The 22,368-nt window shown below is 38.9% G+C and overlaps 1 protein-coding gene across 4 annotated transcripts in view; it reads left to right on the forward strand.

The window, feature by feature from the left end:
• Positions 1-22,368, forward strand: part of LOC113409509 (cAMP-regulated phosphoprotein 21-like) — a 146,868-nt gene that overhangs the window by 13,699 nt on the left and 110,801 nt on the right. For 2 of the 4 annotated variants that reach the window (XM_026663511.1, XM_026663512.1), the window contains exons 9-10: positions 20,207-20,315; positions 22,172-22,273. In XM_026663511.1, coding sequence (XP_026519296.1) covers positions 20,207-20,315; positions 22,172-22,273 — 211 coding nt within the window. The remainder of the gene's footprint in view (positions 1-20,206; positions 20,316-22,171; positions 22,274-22,368) is intronic. The other 2 variants (XM_026663513.1, XM_026663514.1) reach the window with 1 other exon arrangement.

A 22,368-nucleotide genomic window follows, 5' to 3' on the forward strand; every position in this document is an offset into this window, starting at 1 on the left:
CGGCATACCACTACTGTAATTCAATTAAGAAAAATTTGGAGCAGCCCCTAAAAAACCTTACATTTTCATTGGTTTTATTCATTCCTATTTGTTTCCAGTTATCCTTTTCTTTTCACATATGCATCAACCCCTCAGTGCAACAAGAGCAGTAGAATCTCGCTCACAGCTTAGTTCTCTTTCTGGCTAGCACTGACAGTATTTTTTGTGCTTTGGGCTCAATCGGTTGCCTTGACATGCACCTTGCAGACCAGTGGCACTAGAGCTGCTTTATATTGCCTTGCAAAGCACACTCTCAACAGGAATTGAATTCCAAACAGTGGTCTAAAGTTTATATGACAGCTTAGGTGAAAAGTCTGAGTGATTTCACATTGGATATTGTGGCTCATGGCCTAGTGGGAGAGACAAGGAGAATCATTTAAATTGTTTACAAAGCCAGCGTCGCAACTGGCACTAATTGACCCCTTTGCTGGCAGGCTGAGCAGAGAGGCCAAAAACTGAATGGTCTTGCAGATTGAAGTACCCTTTTTACTCTGGAGGTGCTCCCTGCAGGTCATAGTTAAGGCACATAGATAGAACCATGTGGGAAAATTTGTCCTGCCACTGTCCATAGTGTACTTGTTCCACAGAGAAACAGAAATTTCCAGCCTTCTGCCTTGTCACAGTCTAGTTTCTTTCATTAGCACTAAGTAAAACTGAATTTTGTTTGTTTTTGTTCTTTTAAATAGTTATTTAAGGAGGGGGATAGCCTAACCCTAAAGACACATTATTCTACCATGCAGCATGTAGTATATTTATAATATTTTAAGATACAGTTCTAAAATGAGGCTTTATAAATGTCTTTTTTTTTAATTTCCCAGATGCAGGAGACATCTAAAATTTCTTTTTCTGACTGAGTCTGGGATTTTATTATCAGGAGAAACAGGATGCGTGATTAGTTTGTGTGGAGTGGGAAGGAAGGAATTACACCATGTCTGATTTAAAAAAATAATGAAAAAGTGGGGGATCTTTATATAAACTGAAATCACTTTTGTTATTGTAGAGGAATAGTATTCCCACAAGTATTTTAAATGGAAAAACTGCAAATTTAGAATGACATTAAAACAAACTAACAGTAATAGCAAACAAGCAGCTACGCAGATTAGCTGTATGAACAGATAGATGGTTTTGAATCAGTTAAATGTTCTTTTAAATATGTATAAGATATAAATTAATAAAATGGATATTGGAAGTCCCTATTGGCCATCTGTGTAGCCATTATCAACTGGAAGTTTCTCATAGGATTTTCATGGGAGCAGGATCAAACCCTTTGGGTTAGATTGTGACATGGGCTACACAATCAACAAGCAAGAGAGAGTAAGAACAGCCCTTGAATCCTTCCATAGGGCTACCTAGACCTTAGGTCTGACTGCACAGGGATAAGCAGGGCTACCTGTCCACTTACTCCCATCCCAGAATAAATGGGTGGGAAGATGGTGAGGACTGGATAGAGCCTTTATTGTCCCGTCTTTTTACTGGCCAGAGTCAGCACAGAGGAGAAGTAATTTACAGCTGATAATACTCACTGAATGCCTGGACATTCAATCCATGCGGATTTCCTAATTATAAGCTTCACCAGTATTGCCTTCAGTGTTTGTAGTTGCCATAAGCTCCATATTCCAGGTTTCAGTAAAGTCATTAGCTCCATTGGCATAACCCGCAATGGTCACAATAGTAATAAATTCTGCAGAGTCCAGGATTTTTAAAGATCCCAATATTGTATATGTTAGAACCTAGTGTTCTCAGAGGGAAGAGTTTTACATGGCTCAGAACCAGAACTCAATTCTTGGAACCTTCTGACTCTGTTAACTACCCAATGTAAAGCATCCAGAACAGAAGCATTTCTGAAAGTGATGGAAAAATTGCTTAGTGTGGTTCATGTTAATTGTAGTTTAAACCTAAATAAATGTTGACTATATTACATATGTAAGTTCATATATGATAGAGAAGGCCTAACCTGAAGTCCAGAAAGTCCAAAAGCTATGCACTTCAAAGGAAGCTGGAGCTCTGGAGTAATGTGCTGCTGCTTCTTCCTCTTTTCACATGCTCATTTGGTAGCACATTCTGAATCCCAAAGCACCACAGCCTGACACAATGAATAGGGAAGAAAGCTTGTCATAAGTACTTCCAGAATTCACAGATTCTATTACCTTTTTAAAAAAAATCTTTTGCTATCATGTGTTTGTGAGTGTGGGTGGGTGGGTTTGATGGAAAGTCATTGCTGTGGGCGAAGGTGCTACTGCTTACTCATCTTGCTGAATGAGGGTTTGTGTGAATATTCTGCTGCTGCCTGGCCCCCACAAGAGGGGAATGAGGATTCTACCAGCATGTACCGGTGGGGTGAACATTCTGATATGGTCGCATCCTCTCTCTTCTGCCTCTTAGTGGACCAGTTGAGATTTAATGGGATAGAAACCTTCATGCTTATGGGCATAAACCACCCACCAATTACTTGGGGTTAAGAAGAAACTTTGGGCAATTTGTTCCATACTTGTACTCTCTGAAGTTTTCTACCTTCCTCTGAAGCATACATTTATGTTATCACCTGGCCCACAGTAAGGTGCGTGAGTGTGTGAGAGAGAGAGAGAGAGTGTGTATGAACAGAACAAGGAGTAATGGTCTCAAGTTGAAGTGGGGGAGGTTTAGGTTGGATATTAGGAAAAACTTTTTCACTAGGAGGATGGTGAAGCACTGGAATGGGTTACCTAGGGAGGTGATGGAATCTCCTTCCTTAGAGGTTTTTAAGGTCAGGCTTGACAAAGCCCTGGCTGGGATGATTTAGTTGGGAATTGTCCTGCTTTGAGCAGGGGGTTGGACTAGATGACCTCCTGAGGTCCCTTCCAACCCTGATATTCTATGATTCTATGAAGGTGCCTGCCTCAGGGGCAAGAATTTAAGGAGCTCTGGAGGCTGCTAGTTTCATTGGGGTGGGGGGGGGGAAGCAGCTACAATAGTGTGAGTTCAGGAGAAAATGTGATTTTTGTGTGAATATTCTGCTGCTGCCTGCGCAACCTGTGCTGCTTTTTTTTTTTTTTTTTAATTATAGTGGCAAATATATATTCCTAGCACCCAATTCTCTTTGGGATTTGAATTGTCTGCTGTGTATTCCTGAGCGTCAGCAGCATTCCATTGAAGTCCAAGCTAGTGGACCCTAATGGAGGTTTGGACCATAGTTATCATCTGACATTTTGAAGGCTGTCTTTGTAATGCAGAAGGACATACATTTACTTATTACAAAAAAAGAAGAAGAAGAAGAAAAGCGTCGATTAGTCAAATTTCTCATGGAAATTTTAATGTGCATAGACAGATCATTTCTTATAACTAAATGTTCTTGCATCCAAATTTGATAAAACTAGGCGAGTGCACTAGTTCCGATAAAGGAGTAGTGGATTAAAACATTTTAATATTCTACATTAATGCTTTGAATTATGACTGGATTTAAAAAAAGTTAAAAATGGCCTGTCTAATTAAAATCTAAAAACTTTCCAAAAAACTACCTTTGGACAAGTAGTACATGTGAGAAATATTATGCAGAACAGAAGTTTTTCCGAACGTTAGATGGAGATGGTCACAATGTTGCTTAGTATGGAATATCTTACTCTAACTGTGATATCGCTATAGTGACCCCATTGTATGTATATTTGTCTGTCATCTGTGTCAGTCTATCATCTATCTAAAGCTATACCAAAATGTAATGTGAACACGACAGTGCAGTATGATAAAACCATACATTTGAAATGGAGACAATGTATTATGCAGGATATGAGTGCCAACAAAAACTGCATGTGCCACTCTTTATTCTGTACATGCCACATTTAAAAAAAATAGAACTAGATAAGAGAGCCTTGCAGCTGTTGTCAGTACTTGTACATATCTCTGTCTGTATATTCAGACTGATTATCTCAGTGGAAATAGATAAGTGGGGAGAATGCAGGTGATGTGTTTAAAGGTGCTTGATAAATACAGATTTTAATTTGGCTTTTCAGTTTGCCATATGGATATCCTCACATGTGGTGTGTGCAAAATATGTTTTTACGGATGCACACACACAGCTGCATACATACCTGCACATACATACAGCAGAGTTACTCAGCATTCAGGATGTAGGGTGTGAATAAAATACAGTGATTGTGTTTAGAAAGTGTCTTGTGCATTTGGAGAGCTTACCAAAGGGCACATATCTTGTGAATCTTAAAACTTATGATTTTGTAAACCCTTTTCAGTGTTGCATACCTTCTAACCTTTGTAGTAAAGCAGCCTATTGATATTTTGTTCTACTCTACATTATTTTACTCTGCTGCTATAGAAATGCTATGTTATAGTAGCCCTGTTGGAAGGTTTTTGGTGTCTTCAGTATACATCCAAAACTTGGAGTAGTATTAACACTTGCTGTATATATTTCATGAGTTTCTTTTTAAAAACTGTGTCAGCAAAATGATACATACTGTACAATACGTACTATCTGTGTCATATTCTATCCATCTATTTTCTCTGTGTCTGAGTGGCTTGAGTCACAAATACAGTCATGACATTGCCCATTCCTAACCCACCTGCAAAAAATAGAAATGCCCTCAGTAGGCTTTTTATATATGCTTTGCATTTAAAGACATTCTTTGTGTCTATATAGGTACATGGAGCTTTTTTTTTTTTTTTTTTGGAAACCTTTATTGTGATATGGCTCTTGCAAATAGTATAGAATCTTTAAGACATCCCTATAAAATGGCAATCAGTGAAAGCAGGCAATTTCAACAACATGGGTTAGCTCTTAATGGAGATCCCCCCCACCCCTGCATCCAGGCATGCCAAGCATATTTGGATTTAAAAGATACTAGTTTTGTACTGAAATGGTGGGATTGGTTACATTATAGGCTCAGTAACCACAAGTTATGACTTCCAGGGTATACATCAAAATGTGCTTTTTCCCCTTGACTGATTTTTGTTTCTTTAAGAATGCATTTGCCGGGGGGGGGGGGGGGAAGGTTAGAAGTAAGTTGACACAAACAAAAATGTTTGCAGCTCTTTTTCAGCTAGGTATATATTCTGTAATCTTATATTTGTGTAAGCGAATGCTCATGTCTTGTTAGTTATGAGTAAACCTCAATGATAAGGCGTGAACATTGTTTTGTTGGAACACAGCACAATTAACTCTGCAAACTTTTTGTTGCACCTATCTTTAAAAAAAAAATCATATTGTCTCTATTGTAAGTAGAACACGATCAAGGCAGTGATCTCATGAAGTTAGACTCACTGTAATATGACCCATGATCTAGGAGGATATACATGCAAACATCTCTCTTATTTTGTGTGGTGTCTGAGGTTCTGTAGGCCGAGATTTGTAACTTCAAGGAACTATGAACCAATTTATTTTAGTTTCATACAAAGTCTCCCATTGCAAGAATTTCTCTTTCCAGTGTTGGCTATATTTTGACTGCTATTTTATTACTGAGATATAATTATACTGTGATAAAGCAAATCCCTGCATTCTGACTAACAGTCATTGTTGCCCAATTAGGACTCACATGCTACACTGGTATTGAGAAATATCTGTGCAGTGATTATGCATCAGACATCCACAACTAGAGTACAAGGGAATGACATATCTGAGAAATAATAGCGTCCTTATTACCTCATTGGCTGAGATGATTCCTTTTTATTTTAATATTTATTAATACATAAAGCACTCATATTATGGTCCCAACAATAATAGGATAAAAATCAATAAAACAATAAAGACAACAAATGTAATGTTTACAACATTGAGTCTTCTTCATGCTGTCGCTTTGAATCAATAAATGGATTTTATTTCATAGACATTTTCCGTACAATCATCAGGGACTTGGTGAAAAGTATGACTATTAGTGACTTGGAAGTGTAATTTGTCTCAATAGTGGACTCGTGAGTAATAATAAAAATATTTAGTGCTCTTTATCCAAAAAGCTTGAAGCCCTTTACAGAGGAGGAGCAGTGTCATTATCCTTATTTAACAGATGGGGAAACTGAAGCAAATAACTCCTAATGCCCAGTTCCTTAAAAAATGCACAGACTAAGCTAATAAACATGTCATGGATTTCAGCACTACATTATGTATCATACTATAGGCATTAGTTTTCGTTATTACATTACTTGTTTTTGACTGAATACTGTTACACACTGTAATGTGAAGCCTTCATACAATACAATTTAGGAGAAGAAACTACATATGTAATTTTTCTTGAAACTGTTCTTGACTTTTTTTTTTAACTTAATGATATTTGAACTAGGACTGCTTTTCACACCAGACTATCTCTTATTTGAGTCTTGCATCCATTCTTGCAAGGAAGACGTACAAAGAAAAAGGGTTTGTCAACTGTGTGTTGAGCTAAATTTGGCCCTACGATGTGCAATTTTTATTCCAGTCAGTGAGAGCTATGTGCATGCATCCAAGGACAGAATTTTCCTGTAAATGAGACATTAGGGTTAATGAACCATTTCTAGTGGTTCCATTATTAATTTTCAGTCTAATATAATTTATCTAAACTAATTTGTAATTGAGGTGGACATGTATTTTATAGCTGTTTTATATTGTAATGAAGTATTAGTTAAACATAAATCAAAGGACACCTACAGTATTAGTCTGTTGTTAATCCTTGCAGTCACACCACTTAATCTTGTCATGAACTCGGAATTGTGTAGATGCGTGGTCAAATTTGGAAGATGGGACACTCTCTTCCTCGAATCAGTAATTAACCACTGCCCTGGTGTGGTGTTAGGGGGTGCTCTTCTTGTGACGTGGTGTCTTTTGGATGAGTCAAACTCCTCAGACTTGCTATGATTACTATTTGTGGTTATTAAAAAGATCGTGGCATTCTTGGTAAAAGTAGAGTTTTTAGCTGTGTCTGGAAAAGTAGTGGTTAGCCAAATCCCAGCTCAGATAATGACATTTTTCCAGTTTAAATCCTGCTGCACTTTCATGTCAGGGTACTGTAGAACTGGAGGTTCAAAATGGCCTCTGCATTTCCTACTCCCACTCTGATTCAGTAATGGGTGGAGTAATTTCCTTAAATGCAGGAGTCCATTTTCAAAAGTGGGTACCTCAATCAGTGGGTGGATCCCTCTCCATTCTATTTTGGTGCTGGAGTTATGAAGTCTGAATGCGTGGTGCATCTCTACGATGTGATACACCAGGCATGAGAAAAATGCTTCCTTTGAGCAATCCTTACTTCTGCACTATAGGCAAAGGGGAACCGTGCTCCTGTGTTCACATGGCAGACTTGGAGGTTTGTCACATGGAAGTTGCTAGATTACTAACAGGTAGCTCCACCATCCAAGCCAAAAGCTATTTGGGAATTGGCTTCTGATGGCTGTCTAATGATGGAGAAATTATTCATGGCCTGAAGTGGAACTAAGCACATGAATTTATTATGTAACACTGTTTTTATCTTCATGTTCAGGGCATTTCTAGAGAACTAATGGTCTCCACATTAGCCAATCAGCTTTTGGGAAGTATGCTGCCATTATTGGTGGTTTTCAGATCTTTGATTAATTTTTTCTCTCTCCTATTTAATTCTTGAATTCATTAGTTAGATAAGGAATGTCATTTGAAGTATTTATTTGCGGTTATGCAACATCTTGATGTTCAGCTGCTTATAAGGTATGATACATACCTAACATTGAATATTAATGTATTTTGTAATAAGCTGTGCTACCACATTTGAGCCTCCATTAGCTGGAACTAAATTGAAGCTGCACAAAATGTTCAACCTAGGTAGAAATTGTAAATATTAAGGGTTAAATCCAATCCAGAGGGGTGGGAGGGAAAAGTGTTCTACAGGTGCTGAATCATTACCTGCCTCCCCCAGTGTCTGGTCACACTGGCAGCAGAATCGCTTTGCAGCTACTTATACTGAAACCTTGTTATTTACAAGCCAATGGCAGGTGGCTCCATGGAGCAGCAGATCCTGTTGCTGCTCTTCTTCAGCCTGTCCTGCCCAAACCCCACTTCCTGCTGTGCGCTGCCGGGGGCACAGAACTAAGTCCCATGGCATATAGGGTATGACTCTGAAATAGACTTTGGGAGTCAAGGTGGATAATCAGTGGAACATGAGCTCCCAGTGTGACGAATGCAATCCTTGAATATATAAACAGGGGAATATTGAATAGGAAAAGGGAAGACATATTGCCTCTGTATTTGCCACTGATGTGACTGCTGATGGAATACCATGTCCAATTCTGGTGTCCACAATTTACGAAGGCAATTGATAAATTGGTGAGAATTCAGACAAGAGCCATGAAAATGAGTAAAAGATTAGAAAACATGTCTTATAGTGATAGACTCAAGAAGGTCAATCTAGGTAGCGTGACAAAGAGGAGGTTAAGGGGTGGCTTGATCACAGTCTGTAAGTACCTACATGGGGGAACAAATACTTAATAATGGACTCTTCAGTCCAGCACGGAAAGGTAGAACAAGATCCAGTGGCTGGAAGTTGAAGGTAGACAAATTTTGGACTGGAAATAAGGTGCAAATTTTTAACAGTGAGAGTAATTACCCATTGGAACAACTTACCAAGGTTTGTGGTGGATTTTTCATCGCTAGCAATTGTTAAATCAGGACTGGATGTTTTCTAAAATTTATGTTCTAGTTCAAATGGGAATTAATTTCAGGGATGTTCTATGGCCTTTGTTATGCAGGATGTCATACTGGATTATCACACTGGTCCCTTCTGGCCTTATAATCTCTGAATCCCCTGCATTTCATCCAGCAATCCTTTTGCAGAGCTGCACAAGCTCCACTGTATCTCGGGTCCACATAGACTGAATCCAGAGGTCAATGCTTTTCCCTAACTGTATTGGGCCAAACCTTGAAGTCTTTACTCGGGCAAAATGCTCAATGAGTAACTTTCCTTCACCGGGGGAAATGATGGATTCTCCATCTTTTGATGTCTTTGAGGCTGGAAGGGGCCTTGATGGAAGATATGATTTAGCCAAATACAAGTTATGCTTTAGCCAAACAAAAGTTATTGGGCTTAATACGAGGGGAACTGTAATGACCTGTGACATACAGGAGGTCAGACTAGATGAAGTAATGGGGTGAAAACTTTGGCAGGACAAGGCCTCTGCATGAATGGGCCCTGGCTATTTGCTGATTTCCCAATACCAGCAGTCCAGAGCCAGCTCCGCAGGCTGGTTGGGGTGCAGAGGGGGCATAGCCCACCCTCCAGGTGAAGCCATTGTGGACAAATCTCCAGCAGAAGGACCTTGGAGAGGTTTAGCTTTCGTGTGGGATAAATTAACACCATTTGTTAGAATCCACTCATGTTTACCTTTAATGATGATAACATTGTTCACCTTGTAAACTATCATGAGGTAACGCCAAATACAGAAATACATTTTTAGCTTTTATATCTTAATTACTTTTATGGTAAATAAAGAATGTATGAAGAGAAAGGAGTTCTGGTTGGATGCTGAGTAAAAAATTACATTAACAAGTTAGCATTGGGATTGGCTTTCCCTTTACTAGAGAGCAGAAGCTATCAGCAGAAACCTTGCGGTAATATCTGGCTTTGTAATGACTTTTGCTGTTGAAGTGTCACCATGCCAGAAATGTGGTGACTCATACTGTAAAATAGTCTAATAATGTGTCATTGGCCTTCAGATACTTTAAACACCTTTTTAAGTGGCTTTGTGGTGTGTTAAGTTGTGGTGGTATAACTGTGTAGTGCTCTAAGTCTTAATAAAATGAATTACATTATAGGAGAACAGAAATCCCCCATTGGTCATCGTGTGACATTAAGGCTAAGATTTTAGAAAACAAGATTAACTCCATATTTAGGCACCTGTCTGATTTTCAAGATCAGTTGAACTGCTGCTCCCAGGTGCCTAAATATGGATTTCAGGTCCTGATTTTAGGCTCCTGTATTTGAGGACTGTAAACTTTAGATAGCTGCATGCTTCCATTACAATAGATGCCCCGTCATAGTTAGGCCTGGAATTTAGCCTTGTATCATTCAGCTGTGACTTGTTTAATTGATAAATATTCCACCAGCTCCAAATGCTGAAATTCACAAAATATTTACATGACTTCATATTTGAAAATCTTGATCTGGAGGCAAAAATGGTTTCTGCACCATATACAATAGAGTTTTGATTCAAAGGGGAAAGCACAGAGACAGTAAAACTTACATGAGTTTAATACTCCTGTTCTATAGAGACTTATGGTGTCCTCCAGCATAAATATAAAGCAGGGTTGGCAGATACAGTAGATATTCACAGTGCAAGTAAGGAGAACTACTGTGCCTCAAAATAGAGGTCAATGTGATGTTGGACTGAGCAGCTGGTTTAATTAAAGAGAAGTACAAATAATGGAAAAATGCAGTAAAATCATTTGAACACCCGAATAACAATGCCCTAAATCTACACAACTCCTTTGAATCTACTCTGCAGCATTTATCCCATCTCCTTATATTATTACCCTTCTATTGGTATATTTGGATAACACCATTTTGCCAATTGCTCCATTTGCTTGCAGACTGCTGATCCTGCATCCACTCTGATGTATCCTTGTGCACTCTCCTACCACTCTTGCCCTAGCTGCCTGTCATTCCATGATTTATTCATTTTAGGAGGATTAATGTGCTGTAGCCTATCCAATACATTTATTTTAACCTCCCATTGCAAATGTAAAATGGATTGTAATTTTTACAAGAGTTTCACACAGTGCAGAGATGTTTGTGGATGACTTCTCCGGCCACATCCTTATTTCAGCATTTTCTGTGATATGTTATGCACTCTGGCCTACCTAAGACACTGTAGTGCTAAACCATCTTTTCTGCACAAGGTGGGTTTGTTGCCTCTTTTGAAAGCAACTGGTGACAAGCTGTGTGTCACATTAGTGTTGGAAATCTATGCCTTGTAATAAGCATGTATGTACTGTATCAATGTAAGGCAAGCTTTAGAATTCCAGAATGTTTGTGTGCTTTGCTGACCGAATGTGTAAGTCTCTAGTACCATAACATCCAAAGTTCATGCTTGTCTTTTTCATTTGTCCTTTCAGTATGATGTCTGTGTTTGGATTTCTTAACCAATCTTCTTTCATTTCAGAGTTAACTTCCAGCATCTTTTTTTAAAAAAAAGTGTATATGCACTTTAAAAACAAAACTGATAAATATTTCCATAGTCAAAATAATTCCACGCTCTTAACCCAACTATTAAGAATGTCTGAACAGATTTTTATGAAATTATGTTTCGGTATTTCTGGACATGAGCTGTCTAACAAAGAAACCTACTTTACTGAGGCTACTGGTAATTGTTACTCTTTCACAAACTGTGTTCAAAAGCTGCAATTTTGCAGCAAAAATACAATCTGATTATACAGAGGCTACCTCCTTAACATAGTTATGAGGGCTTTGTTTTCTTACAACTTCCAATTGTTGACTTTGAAATTGAAGGACTGTATATCCCTAGATTTGTAAGCAATGGGGAGTTCTCTGGATAGGTCCAAAACAGAACGTAATCCTTAGGGGTAAATTCTGCTATCTTTTTACTGGTGTAAATCAAGAATAACTCCATTACAACGGCTGGAGTTACTCCAGATTAAAACCAGCATAAATGTTGGTAGAATTTGTTTTGATACGTATTATGTTCTGTGCGATTAATTGCACAGTAATGTTAAAGCTTATTACTCAATTCACTGGTGGAAGAAGAGATGCTGGTTTCACAACAGAAAACTTACATAACAGCTTGATGATACTACCAACATTCTATACATCTTTCTCCTCCCACATGGAGGAGTTTACCCACCGTCTCCAAGTTTACTCCCTCCTAAAAATGGGCCTCATTATGCAGTATTTACTCAGGCAAAAGTCTCTTCTCTCCAGTGGGAGTCTTGTCTAAGGATTTCAGGCTCGTGTTCAAAGTAATCTCAGAGGTGTACAGGGAAAATATCAGTAGCCAATTTTGGAGTTATGATGAGGACCTCTCTTTTTTTTTTTTTTTTGATTGAGAACTGCAAAATAAGAGTGTGTGTGTGTGTGTGTGTGTGTGTGTGTGTGTGTGTGTGTGTGTAAATAAGTAGGGGAGGAAGGGGGCTGGTTCCGTAATACAATTACTACAGTTCAGACCCTGTGTTAACTGTGTGCAAATACAGATAAGTATATTTTTCAGCACTCCAAGGGCACAGAAATAAGAATCCCTGAGCTTTCACCAGTATCTCAAACTGAATAATTGAACATGAACTACCAGTGCAATGCTGTAGCTATGCAGGCTAACATGATATATGGAGTTGGTGTTACCTCTGTATACAGAATTAGACTTGGTCTAATTAAAAGTTAGATCAACCTAGCTACATTTGTCAGAGGTGTGAAAAAACCACACCCCTGATCAGCATAGCTCTGCTGACCTAACCCCAGTGTAGGTACAGCTATATCAATAGATGAAAGCTTCTGTCAACATAGCTACCATCCTTTGGAAAGGTGATGCTTTTGTCAGCATAGGCTGCATACACTACGGGGTTATGCCAGGATAGCTATGCCAACATAGCCACGCTGGTATAGTCTCGGTAGTGTAGATGCAGCCTTAGTGAGACCATTACTGGAATACGGTGTCTTCAAAAAGTATGTTTAAAAAAAATTGGAAAGGGTTCAGAAAAAACCTACAAGAGTAACTTGAGGTCTGGATAACACACTTGAGACTTAAAAAGCTGATTCTCTTTAGTTTATTCAAGAGATGGTTAAGAGATAACTTGATCAATTGTTTAAAAGTACCTACATGGGGAAGAGATTTCTGATAGTAGATGTCTCTTTAATACAACAGAAAAAGGCATAATAAGATCAAATGGTTCAAGTTTAAGCTGGTCAAATTCAGCCTAGAAATAAGGCACATATTTTTAACAGTGAGGGTAATTAACCATTGGAATTTACCTCTAGAGATAAGGTGGATTCTCCATCACTTGAAATCTTTAAATTAAGGCAAGATATCTTTCTCAAACACGCGCTCTTGCTCCACCAGAAGTTATAATGAGGTTCTATGATCTGTGTAATGCAAGAGGTCAAACTAGATGATCATAATGGTCCCTTCTGATCTTAAAATCTATGAATCTATTAACTTTAAAAAAGTTTGGGAAAGTTTAGCTGAGACCATCTACAGAAAAGGAGATGGAGAGTAACTCATATGGACCTTACTCTTTCCTATTATCTCCTTCCCTTCTTTCCTGTCATGTCACATGTTGTCTGAGGAAGGCATGGCAAATTCCTACTCACTCCTCCAGTATCCGCTCTCATCTTCAGGAAAGAAGCTTGGTACTGTCCTCCAGCATCTGACATCCACTTCCACTATATAGCTGTCTCTGCCCACTCTATGGGTAAACTGGGAGCTGAGTACCCCTGATGCTATGTTCTGCTGTGCCATGGAGTACCACAATAAGCTGTATTACACTTTCCATGGGGCCCCTTTTGCGTTAGGGTGTCCTGGTGGCAGCCATAGCTAGGGGAGTGCTGTGGAGCTGTGCTGACAGGGAGTTGTGGGAGGGCAAATGCGCCAGTGAAGATTGGGGGGTTCTGCTAGAAGGCAGGCTTGCTGCACTGGCAGAAATATTTAGAGGACTTCTGTGAGGGGAATCTCACAGTGATGATAAAGTGTTAGTGCAGCCAACCCCTTTGTCCCTTCCCTAAAGATTTACCACAGGAGAGGGCAGTCTGGTACTTCAAGAGTAGCGACTGTCAAGAAAACAAAGCACAGACATTGGGCCAGATCCTTTTCTGGTAGAAATTGATTTTGATGATTTCTACCAGCAGAGGAGCCAGCCCTGTAAATTTATCTTTACAAACAGTGCATTCATATTCTGAGGTCTTAAAGGAAGGAGACCTACTGCAAAAATAGTTTATATAAGGGTCCATCATTAAACAACTAAAACCACATCATACATAAACACTTCTGAGTAGATTTGTAGCATCCTGGTCAAAGATTCCATTGGCTAATAAAAACCCTTAGATTTAATATACAGTTGCAATAATTGTCCAGACCTAAACTCCTTGGATTGTGTACAAGGTTGTATGGAAAGATACACCTCTAATGATCTACCTGACAATTGTAGGAAACATCAATTGAATTAATGTGCAGGAAGGTGACAAGGCAGTAAACCCATTTAGACTGATCCTGTAGCTGCTAAATTAGATGCACTAACTCCTGTGCTGGGTCATATTGATGAAAACATAGTTGTTACATTCTGTCTCCTAACCAAGTCTTTGGATTTTCTTATATGCATGTCAACACAAGAATATAGCCACGTTTATGTACAGGGTAACCAGGAAACACAAGTGCAAGCCTGCATAGAATTTAACAAGTTCAGACAAATTATACTATATCTTTGACCTTTTAAATTGACATTTGCTTAGTACATTTCAGTCTCTTTTTTAATGCACAATTGCATTGCTGTATTTGATTTTTCACAATGGCCTTATGGAAAGTTTTTAAAATTAGAATAGAACTAAAAGTAGATAAGAACATAAGAACAGCCATACTGGGTCAGACCAATGGTTCATCTAACCCAGTATCCTGTCTTCTGACAGTGGCCAGGAATGAACAGAACAGTTAATCACCAAGTGATCCATCCCGTCACCCATTCCCAACTTCTGGCAAACAGAGGCTAATAGCCATTGATGGACTTATCCACCATGAATTTATCTAGTTATTTTTTGAACACTGTTATAGTCTTGGCCTTCACAACATCCTCTGGCAAGGAGTTCCACAGGATGACTGTGTGTTGTGTGAAAAAATACTTCCGTTTGTTTGTTAAACCTGCTGACTATTAATTTCATTTGATGGCCCCTAGTTCTTGTGTTATGAGAAGGAGTAAATAACACTTCCTTAGGCTACGTCTACACTACCCGCCTGAATCGGCGGGTAGAAATTGATCTCTTGGGGATCGAATTATCGCGTCTCGTCGGGACGCGACAATCGATCCCCGAATCGACGCTTGTACTCCACCAGCGGAGGTAGGAGTAAGCGCCGTCGACGGGGGAGCCGCGGAGGTCGATTTGCCGCCGTCCTCACAGCAGGGTAAGTTGGCTCCGATACGTCGAATTCAGCTACGCTATTCGCGTAGCTGAATTTGCGTATCTTAAATCGACCCCCCACCCCCCGTAGTGAGGACGTAGCCTTATTTACTTTCTCTACACCAGTCATGATTTTACAGACCTCTATCATATTCCCCCCTTAGTCGTCTCTTTTCCAAGCTGAAAAGTTCCAGTCTTATTAATCTCTCCTCATATGGCAGGCTGTTGAGCAATAGGAAAGACAGGACTGCACAGTATGCCGCACACTGTCGCACCTGGCATTAATTAACAACCTTGTTGGCATTGATATCTTTGGTAGATGCCAACGAATAAATGGTTATGGAACCAGAATTATCCTTTGACAATGTGAGATAGGTCTTTTAAGGTCAGGCACAGGACACGTTAACAGAGTGGTTTAGGTAAATTAGCGCTTCCACTGTCCCTGCTCTATTTATAAAGTGAATAAATAGGGGACTTCGGTTTCCACTGTTGTCAATCTTGGGCCTTTCTTTAAACACTAAAATCGCCGTGTATATGTATATCTGTATCTTTATATAAATTAATTGATATGTGCTGAATTCATAACAGATAATAGACCTACAACAAAATATACTGTACACATACTATCCCTTTATGCCATACCTTCCATTAAAAAATTATTTTCAATATATTTTTCTTTTTGGTCTTTTGCTTCATATGGTTAGACTTTCCTACCCCTTAGAATGGAAATGATTCCTTTGTTTACATACTATACTATATGTGGACTTGAAGGTCAAGGAGCTAAAAATAAGCAATGTCTTCTATGAAACAGATAAATAATTATTCCATAGATTTACAGGAAACTTGTTAGAGAATTTTAGTCAGTATAGTACATATGTTGTTTGTACATCAGAGTCAGCTTGTCCTGATTTGGTCTTACAGTAGAAGAGAATAATGACAGAAAAATAATACTGAGTAAGAAATAACCTTTCAAATTTCCTCAAGGAGTAGTACAAGGTATAGGTACACTTCTTTGTTTTCTTCAACTTTACAGTATTGCAAACCCCAAGCAATGAGTCAGACCCCAAAACAAACATGATTGGGTTAAAATATATATATATAAAATAATACATTTAAATTTTTTTATTTGTCTGTTGATTTCTAAGCCTTTTAAGGTGTGTTTGAGTCACGTTTTCAAGCTTTTCTCTGCAGTCACTAGGGCTAGAACAGGGGTCGGCAACATTTGGCACGCGGCTTGCCAGAGTAAGCACCCTGGTGGGCCGGGCCAGTTTATTTACCTACTGACGCGGGAGGATCGGCCGATCGCGGCACCCACTGGCCGCGGTTCGCCGTCCCGGGCCAATGGGGGCGGCGGGAAGCCGCGGCCAGCACATCCCTCACCTGCACCGCTTCCCGCCGCCCCCATTGACCCGGGATGGCGAACCGCAGCCAGTGGAGGACGCAATCGGCCGAACCTGCCACGTCAGTAGGTAAATAAACTGGCCCGGCCCGCCAGGATGCTTACCCTGGCGAGCCGCATGCCAAACGTTGCCGACCCCTGGGCTAGAAACTTAGAGTGAAATCTTGGTCCCACTGAAGCCCCAAACTGCAAAACTCCCATTGATTTAAACAGTGTCAGTGTTTCACCCTTCCTTTTTTTGTTTAAATGGAAGTTAACTTTCTTACATTATCACTTGGGGCTATGTAAAACACCAAATATTCACAAGCAGTAGTGAATAAGTGCAAGCAACGGAGTGTGCAAAATTGTGAATTCACAAATTGAGGCCATTCTTTGAACTGAGTTGGCTTCTACCACAACTGAAAATTCATTCCCATGTGTCCACAACCACCCCACAGTTTGGTACATTTTAAAGGCTGTGCTTCAGAATGACTCAGGTGTAAGAGAGCATAAAGGAGAGGGGAAGGTGTTTGTTACAATTCAGGTCCCAAATGAGGTGAATTAGCAGAACGTACTAATGCTATGGCTACCCACATTCAGATTCAGAATTACCGGTATGTTATCTGTCCTTCCCTTTCATGAGCAATGAATTCACTCAAAACTTCTTAAAGTAATGTACCAGATTCCATCGAGTAAATAAAACATGAAATGAAATAATCATAACATATGATCATTGGCAGCCTTATCCTTCAAGCTTTGTGCCTAGGACTCTCATTGGTTTTCATTAGAATTCCCATATTCCATATCTTACAGGGCTGGGCCTTTGGTCTATATATTGTCCACTTAGTGTGTGAGCCCTTTGGGGCAGGGACTTCCTTTTTGTGAATGTTCTTTTCTGAACGCAGGTGTTTATTTAAGAGTTCATTTTCATTGAAGACTGAGGCCTGTAGATTGGTTTAGGTTAGGGTCTTTTGGCCCCATTATACAATTAACAAAGCACATATAATTTTATTGGTAGAAGCATTTTTAAATAATCTTACAGGGTTTTTATGTTATGTTTCTGTTGGGAGATGAAGGTTGTCCCTCAGCATTTCTTATGGAAATTCTTGTTCTGGTCTTTATTTTCTAACTTACCTCTGCATTTTCATTCTAGGCTGAAACCTGGCATCCAAGGCACCGATGTTGCAGGGAGAACCATACGGGCAGATCCTGCAGCAGTACATGAAGTGCCATTGAAGTCAGTAAGGTGCCACATGTGCACAGGGATCTGCCCATACAGTTCCCCTTTCAAGATCAAGGCCCAATATCTCAGCCTTGTATTTTTGTTTAATTTAGGAAATAAGCTGTTTGAATTTTCTTTGTGGTTTTAAGAATGAATGAATGAATATATAAATAAATGAAGTTACTGGATTGGGATCATATTTTGTACTCATGCTTCCCAAAATGACCTGTGGAGAGGTGGAATTAGCAAGGGATTATTTCATCATAATGGTGGTCTCTTCATTTTTGGTATTTTATTTAAAAATACAGAATTAAAAGAATGTTAAAGTATGAATCTACATGGATAAGACATTTGTATAAAGCAGTAATTACAGAGGATGTTTACCAAATGGATTTTAAAAGTCTATTTTCTTGACTTTGATACAATTAGATCATTTGTTTTTTCCCTCTTTCTTTTGTTCAGTAAACCCCAGACAAACTGAAACACTCAAAATATAGATTTACAACTGTAAGCTCCACACTGGCCCTCCCTCCAGTCCTAATGCAATGGTTTTATCTGTTTGTCCTTTAATTGTGCTGTCACTTATGGAAGATAGATTATATATTTTTTTAACCTCTGAACTTTTTCACTTGCTCATTTTAAAGCAGAATTTTTGAGGGTCTCTTCTTCTCCTGACAATTTAAGTATAATACCCATTAATGGGAATGAAGGCAGAATATAATCTGTAATATCCTATTTACATTGGTAGGCTTTCTCTTTACAAGCAGCATCACTGCACTGTACTGTCCATTACAGTAGAAAACTATACAAGTGAGCACACACCTTTGCACTTTCCAGAAATCTTCAGAAAAGAACAAAGTGGAACACCAGGAGAATCTGAAACTTTCTATGTTATGGACCCAATTTCCAGTGGTGCTGATTAGCCACAACTCCTGTAGAGGTATGTTGAATTATTGGATGCTCAGTATCTCTGGAAATCGGGTCATTGTTTTCTGAACCAAATTGCAGTCTTTGCACAAAAATGAAGGCCGTGAACAGAAGTTATTGGAGCCCTCCAAAATTCACGTAAATTCATAAATAAAAGCATGTCAGGAAAGTTACCGCCTTGTGAGTTTTGCATTTACCATAGTTCATTACAAGCTTTTCCTGTACATTTGGTAATTAATTGTAATGTGGCACAAATATGTGTTATGTTTCACTCTGGTATAACTCCAACACTGTGCATTATAATCAGCAGAGTGTTAGTTTGAACAGTGTGTCAGTAAAATGGTGGTTGATTTGTACATCTGGATTAAAACAGCATTTTTGAATGTAAAAGGTTGTGAGGATTTTTGGGCATTATTTTACAGTACTGATTTTTGAATTTTTGAAAAGACAAGATAAGATAAATTCTGTCTCCAGTTTCCTCACCATGTCAATGGGAATTTTGCACACAGTTTGGATGCATCATTGTATGGTGTATGATCCCTAAGTACTCTGTTCTTCACTGACAAACATAAATTTCCTGTTAACACTATCAGAATTAACACACGTGTGCCGAGGGGCAGATGAGCCCCTTTCTTTAGATAAGTTTTGTATTCCCAGAATTGTGATGCTATTGAATTAGCAGTCTGTCATCACATCACAAAATGTATTACTATTTTGTTAACCAATTTATGGTATAATGAAGCCTTGGCAGACAACTCAAAAGCAGGACATTAAGACCAGACACAAGATGAAGTATATCAGAAGAATGAAATGTCACTAAAAGAAACAAATTCTGATAATTGTTAGCTCCAGGACATGAGACACTTCTTAGCATTTCCTTTTTATACAAGGTGGAGAAGAATACAGAGCAGTTATTCCCAGTTACTGAACCTAGAAATGTTAAGCTCTTAGCCAGCAGTATTTGGCCATTTAAAAAAAAAAAAAAAAAATCAAAAAGAATTAAAAAAAAATTTTTAAAAAAAAAAAAAAAAAAAAAAAGCCTGGATGAGTTTAAAATCAATTGGTTAATCAATACTATTTGATTGTTCTGAAATATTTCCCCATTTATGAGCCACTAGATAATTATTTGTTTAAACAAAATACCACTAGGTCCTCCCCAATTACCAGTTTGATTTATTAGGAGTGAGAAGTTCTATAAAAATATTTCTATCAGTTTTTCCTTGTTTATAAATGTGGGTAAGCCATATTCAGCTGCAGCTTAGCTGGAGGTCAGGACAACTGAAGGAACAAATTAACATATTGTATGTTAACTTGTTTTCTTGTCCTTCAGTCACAGGGGTTGATGAGGCTGAGTATCTTAATGACTGAGACTTTGCATTCACATTCCTTCCTACATAACAACAACAAAAGATATTTATAGCAATAACAGTTAGCTGCATTAGAACCTCATCAGACAGCTGTAGTCAGTATCTCCCAACCACAACAAATATAAACTAATTTTGCACTAAGTGGCTCTGTGAAAAACAAAGAGCGCCGAGAATTAAAACAAACAAACAAACAAACAAAAAACCCAACGAAGCAGATTTTTTTTATTGATATGTTTTACTTTGCTGGCAGACCAGAGCAAAGGTTTTCTGAACATTTAAAAGATGAAAAAGGTGAAGAATCCCAGAAGCGATTTATCTTGAAGCGAGATAACTCTAGTATTGATAAAGAAGACAATCAGGTTGGTTCTCGGTTCGAGAGTTGCTGAAATTTGTTCTGTTTCGAAGGTGGGCTGACTGATGTTATTGTTGTTCTTTTGTTGTTGCTCCCCCCTTCCGCTTTCCTTTCCCCATCCCTCACCCCACCCCACTCCTCCTCTTTGGCATACAGTGGAGAGCATCAAGCCCTAGTGTGGTTGCTTTAGCAGTGGCAGTGTGTGGGTTTGCATGGGTGATTTGCTTGGCACAGGACTTGCTGCATGTTGAAAGGGGGTTGGAATGTCAAAGGTTCCAAGCGGTTGGAAGGCTTTGTCAGTCGCATTTCCAAATGTCTGTGTGACTATGGCAGTTGTTCCACTCCCTACAGCTTTATCCTTCAGTTATATACACCCACACGTGTACACACATACAGATCTGGATATCAGTATGGACCGAAGATAACTGAGATAGCCATAAAGGAGGACAAATCTCTCAAACATGTTATAGTGAGGTCAGGTTGATTTTGAAACCATCCTAAAATAAGTTTTGATCCTCCCCCCCCTCCCTCCCCCCAAAAAATAGCAGTTTAATCTTTTAGTTCCTGTCCCTCCCTTGTCCCAATCACATTTTATTGTCTATGTAACTTATTTGCTTGTTTTGCATGTATTGTGGCAGAACTTTTCCCTTCCGTGTGTTGCTTGTGACACAACACTGTTATCTTAGACATGTCTGATACATTACATGTAGGAGAGTGTCAGGGAGCTGTGTGTTTGCACGCCACTGAAATTCAGCATTTTAAAAAAAAAACCTTCTAAAAGTAAGCATTGTGTTCATAAAATCATTTTAATCCAGTGCAAAATGTATACATGACAAAACAAAAAAATCAAAAGGGGTTGTAACACTGGAATTGCTTTTCTGAGAAAATTCCTACAGGTAAGACAGTGTGTGCTTTGTCACTCAGGTTATCATTACTGTGATAGATTCCAGTGAATCTCTCAAAGCCATTGAGTGCTTCTCTGCCTCCTGCTTCTAATTAGAGACTATTTTTCTTTTTTCCTTTTACCTTCAGCTGTGTGTAGTAGCTTTCCCAGCTACACTGCATCTCAGTTGGCTTTGAAAAAAAGGTTTAGTGAGTAATGGATGTGGGAGCGGACCAAAGGCAAGCAGCATGATCATATACACAAAACATAGTGTGGGAGAAGGAGCAGCGCTGCAGTTAAAATCTAATTGCAAGCAAGGTGTTTCATGAAGGGTGTTCCCCCCCTCCCCATTATGTTCATGTACTGTTGTTGTCTAAAATGTTGATCATTAAAAGGCTTAAATGGCTCTTTTTCCCCACTAAGTTGAATTAAAGGCTGGGCTTGGTACTGAAAGGGTTAAAACTCTTGTGCAAAATATTCTGGAAAGCATAATTTATCATCATCGTGATAGATGTAATCTTTTAGGGTTCTTAGTGTTTTATCATCAGTTCCTACCATTTTGTTTCCCTATGCTTTTGCTTGGCTTCATGGATGGTTAGGTATTCTGTGCCTCTTCCTTCCCCACAGCCAGTAGGGAAGATAAAAAAATCTGCCTTTTCCTGATCAGTCAGAAGCAAAAGGCATGGGATGAAGAGGCCTTGATTCAGAACTGCAGGCTCACAAAAGTCATGCACAAAACCTTATTTCAGCCACTTGATCTAGGAACACTCCAGCAGCATCTAGCTTGAGAGCCTAGGGTACTCAGCATAACACAGTGGTTCACACTCCCCCTCAGAATTGAAAGCTATCTGTTTTGTACTTCTTCTTCTTTTTTTTTTTTTTTTTTTACGGGAACATTTATTATTCTTAGCTGACAGTTTCTAAACTGCAGGTTTTAACAGCTCAACTTATATAACCCTCCTGATTTTTTTTCTGCTCAGCAAAACAGAATTCATCCATTTAGAGATGACAGACGAAGTAAATCAATTGAAGAGAGAGAAGAGGAGTATCAGAGAGTGAGGGAGAGAATATTTGCACAAGATGTGAGTAGTTGTTTTAATTGCCTCTTTGGTGCCATATCTTTATCAGTAGTCAGACAGTATCCTCCCCTTCTGACATTGACACTGCAGCAAGATTG

This window comes from Terrapene carolina, unplaced genomic scaffold, assembly GCF_002925995.2.
Source record: "Terrapene carolina triunguis isolate 2854851 unplaced genomic scaffold, T_m_triunguis-2.0 Scaffold33723, whole genome shotgun sequence".
NCBI lineage: Eukaryota > Metazoa > Chordata > Testudines > Emydidae > Terrapene > Terrapene triunguis.